The sequence below is a fragment of the Gekko japonicus genome, unplaced genomic scaffold (genome assembly GCF_001447785.1).
Source record: "Gekko japonicus isolate JY-2015 unplaced genomic scaffold, Gekko_japonicus_V1.1 scaffold444, whole genome shotgun sequence".
NCBI lineage: Eukaryota > Metazoa > Chordata > Lepidosauria > Squamata > Gekkonidae > Gekko > Gekko japonicus.
Window position 1 is genome coordinate 15,866 of NW_015169786.1, and position 14,171 is coordinate 30,036.

The 14,171-nt window shown below is 43.6% G+C and overlaps 1 protein-coding gene across 1 annotated transcript in view; it reads left to right on the forward strand.

Annotated features, from left to right (window-relative positions):
• Positions 1-259: 259 nt before the first annotated feature.
• Positions 260-14,171, forward strand: part of TEKT3 (tektin 3) — a 51,392-nt gene continuing 37,480 nt past the window's right edge. The window contains exons 1-3 of the mRNA XM_015416946.1: positions 260-287; positions 8,570-9,177; positions 12,128-12,211. Coding sequence (XP_015272432.1) covers positions 8,599-9,177; positions 12,128-12,211 — 663 coding nt within the window. The 5' untranslated portion in view covers positions 260-287; positions 8,570-8,598. The remainder of the gene's footprint in view (positions 288-8,569; positions 9,178-12,127; positions 12,212-14,171) is intronic.

Here is a 14,171-nt window from a genome sequence, read left to right on the forward strand (position 1 = left end):
CTCTACTCACCTACCCCCCCCCCAGCACTTGAGGAATACAGTTACTAAGCAGCTAGTGAGTCCTTAGCAACGCTTAATCCTTCTCCCCTCCTTTCCTCCTGCCTTTGACCAATGGAAAGTATTAGAAGGGTGTATGTCACAAAGGGTGAGGGCGGGATAGAAGCCCTGTGTGGGAGGGAAGCATACTAAGATGTTGCTACTGTGCATTGGGTGAACAGCAGCCTGTGGATACAGGAGGCTCCCTCCATCCCTCTGTCTTCTCTTACTCATGATCAACCTGCAGACAGGTGAGTGACAGTCAGTGTGGCTACCCAGGAGCCCTCTCCTGGCAGCAGAGAGAGGGAAAGCTTCTAGCTTCACCAAACATACTAATTTGCTGGGGAAAGACACCTTGCCCCTGTGTTGCCTGGGCATTTCATCTTAGGTGCATATGAAATCATAAGATGATCACTTATGTGCAGGGCACTTATGTGTCTGTCTTCAGAACTGGGTCTCCTCCAGAAAGAAATGCACATGCCTGTCAGACACAGACAAAGAGTTGAAGTAGCCAGTGACAGAAAGTCAGGAGAATATATTTTCACACTCAAAGCAATCCACTGTACAGATCCAAAGGGAGACACTTATATATATCAGACAAAAAGGTGTGGTGGAAGATCTGCAACACGGGGAAAAAGAGAGAAGTGTTCTGTGGGAAAGAAAAAGAACTGGATTTGTTTAAAAAATTGAGAGAAGTCGGCACTTATGAAAAGCGTATCTCCTTTCTAAATGCAGAGAGGTAGGATTTAAATGGAGAATCGTTTATTCATGGAAATAGATTTGAATATCTCCACCCCCCACTTTCCTCCCAGTCTGTTGTTTCAAACTCCTTAATATTCACTAAAGGTAAAAATCGACATACCTTAGTAGTTTGCATTGTGGAAAGCAACAGATTTCAAAAATCGCAACTCAGCAACAGCACAGGAAAAATGTGTCTTTTGATCCTGAGTTCATGGGAGATGAGATTGGTTGGAGCTCTTAGTTTATAGGTTTGTCCCACCAAAATCTCTTAGAAGGACTGCCTGACACATTTATATCTTGCCCCTTTTCTGTCATGGAACATGGATAGCGTACCTAGCATTTCTATGGCTGTTGACCTGACTCATACCTCCTTAGCTTCAGCAGGCTTCAGCTGTATTGTATGCTCTTCAGCCTGGGACAAGTAGTTGTTATAATGGGGAGAGATATTTAAAGTCAAGTACCAGGACACCAGCCTGAAAACCGAGAATACTTTTACAAATGAAGAATTTAAAGATTGAACATTCTCTGTTTTCCATCATCAATCTGTCACTGGTTTGCTTAGGTTTGTAATGAGGGTCACTGGGCTATGTGGCAAGATGTAGAGACAGCATGGTGTAGTGTTTAGAGTGTCAGACTAGGATCTAGGAGACCCAGGTTCAAATCCCCACTCTGCCATGGAGCCTCACTTGGGCCAATCTTTCTCAGCCTGACCTAGTTGACACGGTTGTTGTTATGATGGAATAGGAAAGAACAGTACTGTCATGTGCTGTGGATTGCCACCAATGTTCCATCTAAGCTATAGAGTCTTGTGAGCAACAATTCTAATTTGTGAACTACTGGCATTCAGGCCCATAGCTAATGTGGGCCCCATGGGCCCCACCCCCCGGCTGTTTTTGTGGGCCCCTCCCCTGATCCTCAGCTCCCCCTCCCTCCCTCCAGCCCCCTCGCCCCCTGATTGATCTGAGCTGGCATCTCCCCGTATGAGCTCATCTGTGATGAGCTGAGTCTCTTTAGAACCCAGCAGCAACTGGTGGTTGACTGAGTCACACACACATTGGTTGGATTGCAGCAGTTAGCTCCTCCTGTTGGATTTTCTGCTCCAGGCTCTTCGGCCCAGGGAAGGAGTGAGGGAGGAGTAATGCCAATAAAGGTCTCTTTCTCTCTCTCTCTCTCTCTGTGTGTGTGTGTGTGTGAGAGAGAGAGAGAGAGAGAGTGAGTAAGCTTGATCCCTGCTCTCTTTTTTTTTAAACACGGCAGCTTTTCTAGACCTTTTAGTGTCTATTAACATTCTGACTCACCTCAGAGGAAGACTCTAGTGGGGGCTGTGTGGGTGCACACCAGGCAGACTCCCCCTTGCTAGGGATCCTAAGTCCCCCCGGGGGGCGGGGAAACCCCCGCCCCAGAGGCCCATTCCCCGGCGCCGCTGGATTGGGCCCCGGGGGGAACTTCTCCCCGACATGCGCGTCACCTGGAAGTGACGCGGGCATGCCAGGCACACTGGGGGTGGGGCCATGGCGATACAAGGGAAAACTCTATGGTTTTCCCTTGTATTGTGGTGGCCCCGCCCTCAGCGTGCCCAGCATCATAACGTCACTTCCTGGTGACGTATGTGAGAGATCTCCAAGGTCAGTCTCATGGGAATCAGACTCTTGGAGTACGCTTTGAGATTGTTACAGCAGCTACTCCCAGGCACTCCGATAACACCCCCTCCCTCCCTTAGGAATTTTACATGACAAGTGAGGGCAAAGGGAACAGGTCTGGAAGAAATCGAAAGTTAAAAATCAGGCCGAGCTTGACAGCAATAGAGAACAACATGGCAGAGGGCACAGTAGTAGATGTGAGAAATGGGGAAAGTGGCAGAGGGCAACAGCAAATGTGAAGCAGACCAAAAAAAGGGAATGAGCTGCTGTGCTGAGGAAAGAAACACAACCAAAGGAAAGCCTTCTTAAAAGCCAGGTTAAAGGCAACATGGCCAGTATAGAAATAAATCTGATAAAAGTTCTCCAAAATATATGAGTCTACTATAAGCAGTTTGGAACTATATGGACTCTATTTGGTGGGTAACCAAAACATAAGTTTTATGTTGGATGTGAAGAACTTCTTAAAATAAGAATGATTTTCAAGTAACATAAATGGAGCAGTGAAGTATCTATCATTGGGAGGTCGGTTGGCTCCTTCTTCAGACTGTGAGGAAACATCTGGTAGGAGGTTTTAATCAACAACGGCTGTTGTCCTATGGAGAGTAATGATGACAATTCAAATTAATCTTCACCAACTGGAGTATTTAGTCTAAGGAACAAAATGAAACTGAACAAATGTCCTTGTGAGTCATCACAAATTATGAAGGAAAATAAATGCATTGATTAAAAAAAATACATTGGCCACAATCCAACATGGAGTTCAGTGGGTTTAAGAGGGTTTAGCTCTGGGTTGGACTATAGGCCAAATACAGAAATGGTTAGGTTTAATCATGGGGAAAGGGCTATGTCTTAGTGGGAGAGCATGTACTTGGCATGCAGAAGGTTCCAAGTTCAGTCCCTGACATCTCCAGGTAAAAATAATAGGTGACGGGAAAGACCTGTACTTTAGACCCTGAATACAATGCTGATATTAATATACCAGCGGTCTGACTCGGTATCAGGCAGGTTATGTATTCATGTGTTCAAAATTGTCAAAATCTGAGTTAGTATTGGGGTGCTTCTGCAACCCAGGCAAACAACAGTTGTGAAGGCAGTAAAGAAAACATTGTATGGAAGATCTGGAAGTGGTGAGGCCTTCATCAGAATATCATGCCTACTTTTCTGCCATCACATTTTCTGTCTCTAGTGTATTCAAAAAGATCAGAGATCCACTCTTGCAACTAAAGTGAAGTTTTCCTCAGCACAGTGAACTCCAGTTTGGTGTAGTGGTTAAGTGAGCGTACTCTAATCTGGGAGAACCGGGTTTGAATCCCCACTCCTCCACTTGCAGCTGCTGGATGACCTTGGGCAAGCCATAGTTCTGTCAGAGCAGTTCTTGAAAGAGCTCTCTCAGCCGCACCTATCTCACGGGGTGTCTGTTCTAGGGAGGGGAAGGAAAAGGATTTTTTAAGCCGCTCTGAGACTCTGAGTGAAGGGTGGGGTATAAATCCAATCTCTTCTTCTCTTCTTCTTTGTTACTGGATCTGGTATTATGCACACCTAGATATTGACATTAGATTGCCATGAGTATTCGATTTCCAGGGTATAATTAGTTAAGTGAAAGGGACAATGGCCTGCAAGTCAGTGCGGTTACTTAAACCAATAATCTTGCTGTATGGTCATTGAGATGTTTTCAGAATGGTATAATGGTGAAAAAGAAACTGTCAAAACCCTGAGCCGTCATTCTATCGAAGTCTATTTACTCAATAGTAATGTCATCCACACAATTTCTTTTCTATTTACAAAAACATTTACCTTCCTCCATCTCGTCAAAATTATGCTATGCTGTGTGGATTTTCTTTTCTTTTTTATGTCATCACCATCAGCTAAGACCAACATTACAGACCTTGATTTATATGTGTGTGTTTTTTATTAGACACAGAGGCTCAGTATCCAGAAAGGGCCCCTATATTGGACTTGGCTTGTTAAGTGTTCAAAGAACATTTTTTTTTCATTTCTCCACTTGTGTGAACGCTTACAGAAGGACATAATAAAGGCCTCGCTGAATCAGACCAGAGGTCCATCTCGACCAGAAGCTTGTTTCCCTCAGTGGTCAACCAGATACCCTGAAAAAAACCCAAGCAAGACAAGAAAATGAAAGCTCCCTCCTGCTGTTTCCTCCAGCAATTAGTATTCACTGGTGCACTGCTCTGAACATGGAGGTTCCATTTTTATGTATGCTTCAGCTACGGTTTTGTAGCCCAGATTGGCCTACAACCTAAATATATATTGAACCATTCACATGCTCAAAGCTAACCTGCATATCAGCAAAAAGTCACCATAGTATATGGGTGGTTGTGTGAAAGCCCTTTTGATCTATTTCTTCATGGAAAGTACTGCTAAGCACATGTGAAGATGTACTTTGAAGACCATAGGAAGTGGCTTGCTGAATCATACCTAGATTTATATGCTCCAGTGCTCTATTTCCAACAGCAGATATTTCTGGCCTTTCACAAGCATTACATGATGGTGATGGTCTTCTATTTTTGTTTTGAGATTATATGGGACAAGTGGAGACCCGCAAGGAACTTGTGGGAGTGGCTATCCCATTCCCCCCATCTCTGCTTCTTCCCCTCTCCCCCTGCTTCTCTCACACTCTTTCTCCTTCCTGCCACCTCTGTTCTTACTTTCTCTCCCCCCATGCCTGTCACTTCCTTTCTGCCCCCACCCCATTACTCTTTCTGTCTCATCACTCTCCTGGCCTCCCACCTACTCCCCCCCCCCACAGCAGCCGTGGCAGCAGCTGCTCTCCAGGAATCACAATGGATTGCCCAAATACAGAGATCAGTTCCTCTTAGGGTTGCCAGAACCATGTTGGGAAATTCCTGGAGATCTGGGGGTGGAGCCTTGGGAGGATGAGGCTTGAGCTTGGAAGTAACCTCAGCAGGGTATAATACCATAAACTCCACCCTTCAAAGCAGCCATTTTCTCCGAGGGAACTGATCTCTGTCACCTGGAGATCAGTTGTAATTCCAGGAGATGTCGAGCCCTCACATGGAGGTTGGCAACATTAGTTCCTCTGGAGGAAATGACTGCTTTGGAGGGTAGAGTCTAGGACATTATATGTATCTGAAGTCCTTCCCCACCTCAATCCCCACCATCCCCAGGCTCCACCTCTCAAATATCCAATAATTTCCCAACCTGGAGTTGGTATCCCTATCTCCTTCCCACCCAACAGCCAACCTATCTTTATCTCCCCCGCTGTCATCAGCTTTCTGTCTCCTTTTCCTCTGCAGCTTCTACTGAGGAAAACTATGGTCTTTCTCCACAGTGGGGACTATAGCAGTTTACATTATTCTTTCCTCCTTTTTATCTACACAACAACCTTATGAGGAAGGTTAGGCTGAAAGTATCTGACTGGTCCAAAATCACCCCGTGAGCTTCCATAGCAAGATGGGGATCTAAACCTTGGTCTCACAAACCCTGCTCTGAAGCTCTGACCATTGCACTACATTGACTTTCATAGGGTGGCTGCTGTTGAACAGTATCAAGCAGCCAGGCCTAGTTGAATCATGTAAGTCAGGTGGTATCAAGTCACCCAGAGGGTGCTGCTAGACCTAGGTTTGCCAGCCTCCAGGTGGGACCTGGAGATCCCCCAGAATTACAACTGAACTCCAGACAAAAGAGATCTGACCCCTTGGAGAAAATTGGTATACTCTGTGGCATTGTATCCAGTTGAGGTTTCTCCCCACCCCAAACTTTGCACTCCTCAGACTTCACCACAGAATCTCTAGGAATTTCCTAACCTGGAGTGGGCAATCCTAGTCCCAGGCCTGGCTCCAAACCCCCTGCTATTTAGGGATTCATACAGCAGGAGAAATCCTTCCCAGTCCCAGATCCAGTCCTGCTTTTTGCTTCCTCCCATTTCTCTCTCTCTCTCTCTCATTCTGTCACTGTCGATGGGGAGGGGCCTGGAGTAGATCTCTGCAGTGGCCATTTCAAAAGGTATGGGGGGGAGATTCAACCCATCCTGAGGGTTCTTTTTTTTCCTTTTTGGATTTTTCTGGAATCCCAGGGAGTCCCCTGAGTGTGTAGAAAAACCTGTTGGGGGAGAGTGTGCCCCCCTATCTGCAGAAATAAGTATCCGCATGCAGAGGGGACTATTGAGAATTAATAGTTGTTTGCCATGGTACTTGCTAACACATTTTCTGGCCCATGCGAAGTGTTTTTAGGAAGTGGGCGGGGACAGGTAGTGCTTTTGCCCAAGAAGAAGAAGAATACAGAGCTTCACTTGCCCCAGACTGTGAGTTCCTATCTATACCTTGTGGCTAATAACCATTGATGGACCTCTGTTCCATATGTTTATCCAATTCTCTCTTGAAGCCGTCCATTCTTGTAGCTGCCACCACCTCCTATGACAGTGAATTCCATGTGTTAATCACTCTTTGGGTGAAGAAGAGTGTTCTAACTCGACTGCTCAGCAATTTCATTGAGTACCCACGAGTTCTTATATTGTGAGAAAGGGAGAAAAGTACTTCTTTCTCTACCTGCTCTATCCCTTGCATAATCTTGTGAAACTCTATTATGTCACCCCTCAGTCATCGTTTCTCCAAGCTAAAGAGCCCCAAGCGTTTTAACCTTTCTTCATAGGGAAATTGTTCCAACCCTTTTATCATTCTAGTTGCTCTTTTCTGCACTTTTTCTAATGCTATAATATCCTTTCTGAGGTGTGGTGATCAGAATTGCACACAGTATTTCAAATGAGGTCGCACCATTGATTTATACAGATTTTACCCTCTGCAGTGGTCTAGGTTGCACTTTCTTATTCCATGCTCTGTAGCCCACATTTTTCTCCTTCTCACCTTTTGCCAGCACTGCTTCTATTGCTGCTGCCATATATGCCACTCCTTCAGTTCCCAACCTATATGCCTAAGGGAATGAACATGATGATGATGATGATGATGATGATGTATAGTGGAGAAATTTAGAAAGTATGTATATTGCATTTTTGTCCCGAGCTGAGATCTCTGATATGAGTCTCCAGTACACCAAAATCTAAACTGGGAAAGGTAAATCCACTGGATTAGATTAATAGAATAGGCTGGATGTTCATTTGGTATCTAAAAGTGGGAGATGCTCACTCTACATATTGCCACATATAATTATTTTTAAAATTCAAATAGTGTAAATGGCTCCTTGTATTATGTATGGCTGTGAGAATTTTGTGGTGGTTAAGGAGTGTGGACCTCTATGGAGAAGATTATGAAACTCTTTATACATTACAAAGTGCTCATGTTTGTTGGATGAAGACATGAGGACTTTGAGCCAGATGATCAATGGGTGTTTTGTGCCTCCCAGGCTCATTTGTGCCCTTTTCTACTCATGTTGGGGTACGTGGGAAGAAGTGGTTGCAGCCTTCCTTTCCAAGCTGTTTCATCCTCCTTAAACCCTTTATGGAGTTGCTACTGGCTCCATTGAAAAATTTACATGCAGTCACATAAGTAACATGATTTTGTAAACAGAACCAATAGTGATGATTTAATGAGGAGAAAACAGCACAGAGGGGGCAAGGCAGTTACTTGCTTATGCCTGCATGACAGAAAAAGGGTCCAGGTGAGTCTGAAAGGTACAAAACTCCCATCAAACTTCTGACTCAAAATCCTTTTGCTGTCATCCAAGAAACACAAGGCCATTGGAATGTGCAAAGAGGCCTTATATGTCATTAAGGGAAATTGTCTATATGGCAGTGATGATAGGTTTCTGTTGTTGTGTCAGAAAAAATCTTGATGCACCAAATGATCTGCCAGTCAGACAAATGATAGGAGGACTTCTGTGGCTGTGACAGAGGTGAAGTCTTGAAATCTCAAGGCAGCTGCATAAATGTTCCTTGTATAAAAACCAGTATGAGTAAGAGGTGACCAAAGATCTCTTCTTGCCCTGAGATAGAAAGTCCAAATTGTGGATTTAGTGGTAAAAATGTAATAAAATAATTGATAACTTGCTGGCTTTTAATATCATTACCAAAAAAAAACACCTGCCTGAGGAGGCCTTCCTTGGCCTTATGCTAGGGCTGGCGCCAGCATCATTCATTTGGTTTCTCAATTAAGAGGTTCTGTTATTTGGAAGACACTCTTCATTTAATGTGCACCTCTTCTCATTCTTCTTTGTCACAGGAAGCTTTCCTGGATAGATATTTGCAATAATGGAGCTTGTAGGCTCTGCTCTGACGGCAACATATGCCCACCCTAGACCAATGCAATCAAATTTTCTGCCAGCCATCAGCACCATGGCATCAAGCTATAAGAACCGATTTCCTCACTACAGTCTGACCCACAGCTTGAGCCTTCCTTGGAGACCCAGCAGCTATTACAAAGTGTCTGCCATCACTCCAACTTTGGCACCTTTCTCGAAGAGTTCTCAGGGACTCACCCCAAGCAAGATGCTTCCCTTTGTTTCCAACAGAACAGCACTCTTTACTAGGTACACCCCAGATGACTGGTATAGATCTAACCTGACAAACTACAAGGAATCAGAAATATCACGGCATGATGCTGAGAGGCTGAGGGTGGACACCTCCCGCATGATCCAGGACAAGGACCAGCAGACTAGGAAAACTCAAACAGAAACAACCCAAAATCTGGGAGAACGAGTCAATGACATAATATTCTGGAAAACTGAACTCAACCATGAGGTAGATGAAATGATTGGGGAAACAAATGCCCTTACAGATATGAAGAAACGGCTGGAGAGAGCATTGGCAGAAACAGAAGGACCGCTCCAGGTAAACTGTTCAGTTCCACTGATATCCAACAATACCTGTCATGGGTCAGTAAGTGAGATGTCAGTCGGTGGGCATTCAAATCACCTATTAGGTCTCATTATCTGAACTTGTGTGAGCATCAACTGTTTAAAGAAAATAACTTGGTTTATTAAAGAAGAAATAAACTCTGATAGAACAGAGGAGATGGAGAGAGGCATAACTAACTGACTAATTGCTGTGAGACAGGAACGAAGGGGGAGGGCTCAGATGGAGCAGGAAGTCTACAAAGAGCCAATCAGGAGACAGGAAGGACATAACTTGAAATTGTGGGAAGTCCTTTGGCTGTCCCCTATAGGCTGTGCTTCTGTTCTTCTTCAAGTAGGTGCACTATAGACCTTCTATATTCCAACACCAATAACACACTATATCTTTGTTGAAACTCTAGAACAAGCCACTCCACCTCAGCTCTTTTCACAATGCCACTTCAATGGGAATTAAATCAGTGGTGTCCCTCACCACTTTGTCCTTGTGCTGAGAAGAATGTCAGTTCAGTTGCTCAGGATTTATTTAAATGTTGCTGTTTATTTACAATCAGTAATGTAGATAAATCCTCCAGAGTGACCCAAGGAAGTGAAATCCAAGTCATTAAGAGCACCTGATATAATATCTATAGCATCAATAAGAATTAATGAGGTATATAAACATTAACAGCTGAGCAGGTAATTGCTGGCCATTTATTACCCATATAAAAATTATTTGACAAATAGGGGAATTAATTTTCCTTGAAAAGAAGGATGACCCTTTAGTCTTCAAGAATTTATATCATTCTCATTCAGATAGGACTCTCTCTGTGTCTCTGTCTCTGTCTCTCTCTTACTTTGCAAGTCTCTTGCAAAGCCTTTGTTTTTTTTGGTAAACAAATTTTATTTTCTTAGGAATTCAACATTTATAATTAAATCATTTCATCTCTCTGACATTGGTACAAGGCGTAGTCTCTTGCAAAGCCTTTGGATGCATTCAGGTTACCAAACACGACAATGGCTTTTTGGGGAACCAGTATGGAAGTCTCAGGGCTTGTCCACTCCCTCTTTTTCCCCTCCCTTCTCTCATTGCATGCAGTGCCAAGACTGAAGACTTGCTAATTTAGGACTAGTACAAACTGCAGTTTCTGTCTTGTCTACAAGCCCCTCTAAATCCTGGTTTATAAGAACAACCCCCCCACACAATTTGTTAAAAGTGTGCTGTAAACTAAGATAATGTCTGTCTTGGTGTGTCACACTGAAGGAAAGTTTGCTATCCCTGCCATGACAAATACTAGGAGATTTTGAGGATGGTGCCCAAAGAAAGGAGAGCTTGGGGAGGATGTAGAAGATGGAGCAGATCTATTCTCTCTTGCTCCAGATTGCAAGACTAGATCTAATGGGTGGAAATTACAAGGGAGTTGTTACCGGCTAAATATCAGGATAAACTTTCTAACAGTAAGAGTGGTTGAACAGTGGAACAGACTACCTCTGGAGGTGGTGGATGCTCCTTCGCTGGACATTTTCAAGCGGAGGCTGGACGACCATCTTTCTGGTATGTTGTAGGGCCATCTTTCGGCTATGCTCCTGCTATGTCATGTCACTTCTTGATGACAATATAGGAATTTCACCTAATTTCCATAAATTATTATAAGGGTTGTAATGACCAGCAGCTGGTAAGAGGGAAAAAAATGTTTAAAATTTGTTTTAAAAAGTTGTTTTACTGGAGGAGACCCTGAGGGCAGGCAAATTAAGGTTGTCAACCTCCAGGCAGGGCCTGGAGATCTTCCAGAATTACAACTGATCTCCAGGCAACAGAGATTAGTTCCAGGCAACAGAGATTAGTTCCCCTGAAGAAAATGGCTGCTCTAGAGAGTAGACTTTATGGTATTATACACACATAGGTTTCTCCCCTCCCCAAACGCTGTTGTCTTTTCTGTGCTTTTCTTTCTGTAGTTATAGTATCATACCAAACACCAAAGAAATGAATCATTTGCTTTTTTGTTAAAAGACTACATTACTGCATGTCCATTATCAGGACTGAGAAGCAGAGCTCATTCAATAAAGATTTTAGGGGAGGAAACTTGTAAAAGAGACACAGAAAATGGTGCAGGCATGTTGGCCCCAGCTGTGTCATTAATCACTTAGAATGTCACAGCCGTTGTCTAGTTAGGTGGCCTACATGATATTCACACAACCACATCCCCCAAAACCCACGTGCTCTGTACTAGATGCATTTTCCCTTTCACAATATAATTTGATTTCAATATGGGAAATGCAATATCTCCACAACAAGAAATAATCCCTTGCAACAAATGAGTGATATTTGCATATTTATTACATGGAAAAACAATACTCTGAAGAAGGTATCCAGCCACAGGATTCCTGCCTATGGCACCTGGAAGATCTGTACCCATTGGAAGAATTTTCCCCCTCAACCGTGGGGACTAGAAATATGTTGTTAATGAACGGGAAAGTTCTCAAGGACTCAAATGAGGACTCCAGTCCCTTGTCTGTGCAATTTATAGAGTTGTAAAACTTGGTTTATTATACATATACATAGGCCAAAATGTAGTCTTGTTGTATGATACTAACTTATTACATGCCCAAGTGAAAAGCTAGACTTGGATCCAGTGGAGTGCATCTATGAGAAGAAGGATTTCCATCCAAGGAGCAAAATTTTCTTACCTCCTCTCTATTGCTGCTGCCCAGAACACCCCAAAGGAAATCCTTCTGTCCACAGAAATGCTCCACTGGATCCAAGCCATAGGTTCTAAAAGAAAGAATTTGGAAGTGCTCTCTCTCTCTCTGTCTCTTTCTTATTTCCTAACATACTCTTAATACAGTGGAATAAGTGTCCAGTTTCATAATGGAAGTTCCTTCATATTCATGGTCTTTTTCAATAACTCCAGAACATATTATTACCCCTGTTTTGATCTCTTGTCAAACAGGTAGCTGAGGAATGTCTGCTTCATCGAGAAAAAAGGATGGGCATTGATCTTGTTCATGATGATGTGGAGAAACAACTACTGACAGTGAGTCCCAGTGGTATCCCAAGAAGGAAAAGAGCTTCTCCCCCTCACCTCAGGGCTATCTAGCTGAATGCTGTATGGTGACTTTCATTTAGAGTGTGATTAATGTTACTGCCACTTCAGTTTTGCGGTGGCACTTGTCTAGCATGTTTACAAAGATGAGCTACTTCTCCCTTGTAGAGTAAAATATACAAACTCTTCCTGACCTTCACTTACCCATGAGGCATGTGTAGGGGGTGGGGCGCAGCAACAGAAGTTTTGTCTGTGTCTCCTTTCCCAAAGGCAGGCAGGAAGACATCCTCTGGTGACCTATAGTGACATGGTTTGCGTCTGAAGAATAAGACAATCATATGCCAGGCCATGTTTCTTCTGTAGGTTTTGGGGGACACACAGATTTCAGGGTATATGCATGTAATGGCACCTTTCTGCAGGTCTATTTTGATCTTATCTAGTCTAGTTTAGATATATATAAAAGGCTAGCCATGTTCCTGACTCACTTTCTACCTGATTGGGCCAGCCTTTCAAGGTCATTTGCATATGTGGGCTGATCCACTCTGCATGTCATCCTCCCCTCCCCCTAGCCAGTCGTAACACAGAGGTCTTTGCATATGCAGCCTGATTGGCCCTCGCCTCCAGCATTCTAAATAGTTTGCTGTTGGGAATCATTGAATGTGTCCTGATGTAAAATACATAAAAATACATCTCCCAATATTCCCCTAAATATTTACTGGGGTTGCCAATCCCCCTGTGGGGCCTGGAGATCTCCTGGAAATCACTGTGTCCCCCAGCTACAGCACATCATTTCCCCTACAGAGAACAGGTGCCTTGATGCACATACTGTATGGTAACCCATAACACAAGCACGCAAGGCAAAAAAAGACAGAGCCCACCACAAGCACACACTGATGCTAAATGTTGCAAGGCCGAAAATGACAGCAAAAGGTGCCAACAATGCACTGCAGATAAAAGGAATACTGAGCTTCAATGTCTGCGGAATCATCATCATACTATGATGCCGCAGCAAAGAGATGCTGAATCTCTCTGCATGTGTGCTGTCCATACCGCACAGACACAAAACATGACTCCTGAACAAAGGGCATATCTCACCAAATGAAAGGCACACAGACAACTCATTAACAGACAACAAGAAACTGCTCAAAGATGTCAAAACCACAATAATAGAGATGTTGCATCTCTCTAAGCTACACAAACCACTACACGCCATACGGACTTACACAACATAGATTATGAGAATGCTGTTCCTACACACTCATGTGGCACTCTGGACCAAATTTGTGAATTCTGCCATGCCAAACATTTCTGAATGGTTATGGGGGGAACAGCAAACATCTGATGGAAAGTTTTCTACCTGTTGCTCCAAAGGAGTAGTCAAATCAGATCCTATTCACGTTTCCACTGTGGCCACCAAATGAGAAAGGAGCACTCACTGGAGAAGACCCTGATGTTGGGAAAGATTGAAGGTCGAAGAAGAAGGGGATGGCAAAGGATGAGATGGTTAGACAGTGTTATCGATGCAACAAACATGAAATTAAGCAAACTCCAAAGCACGATGGAAGACAGGAGGGCCTGGCGTGGTGTGGTCCATGGAGTTGCGAAGAGTTGGACTTGACTGTGTGACTGAACAACAACAATAAAACACGTTTCCTCATTAATTGAACAACTTATGACATATTACCATGAGCTTTCAACAAACTTCTTGGTTAACATATGGTCAATTAATAGCTCCCTTGCATTTGCAATGGGAGCACAAATGGCTTCTCCACCAGGTTACTTCATGTTGCATTGTCCAGAATGCGATGCTTTGAGGATGTAAAGGTTCACATTGTCCATGGACCACAGCAAGGCAAATTAATTGCCAATTCTGATAACATCTTCACCAAAAACATTATTTACAGAGAAATTCTGCAGTGCTGTTGACTGAATCCTCTATACCTCCTGGCCA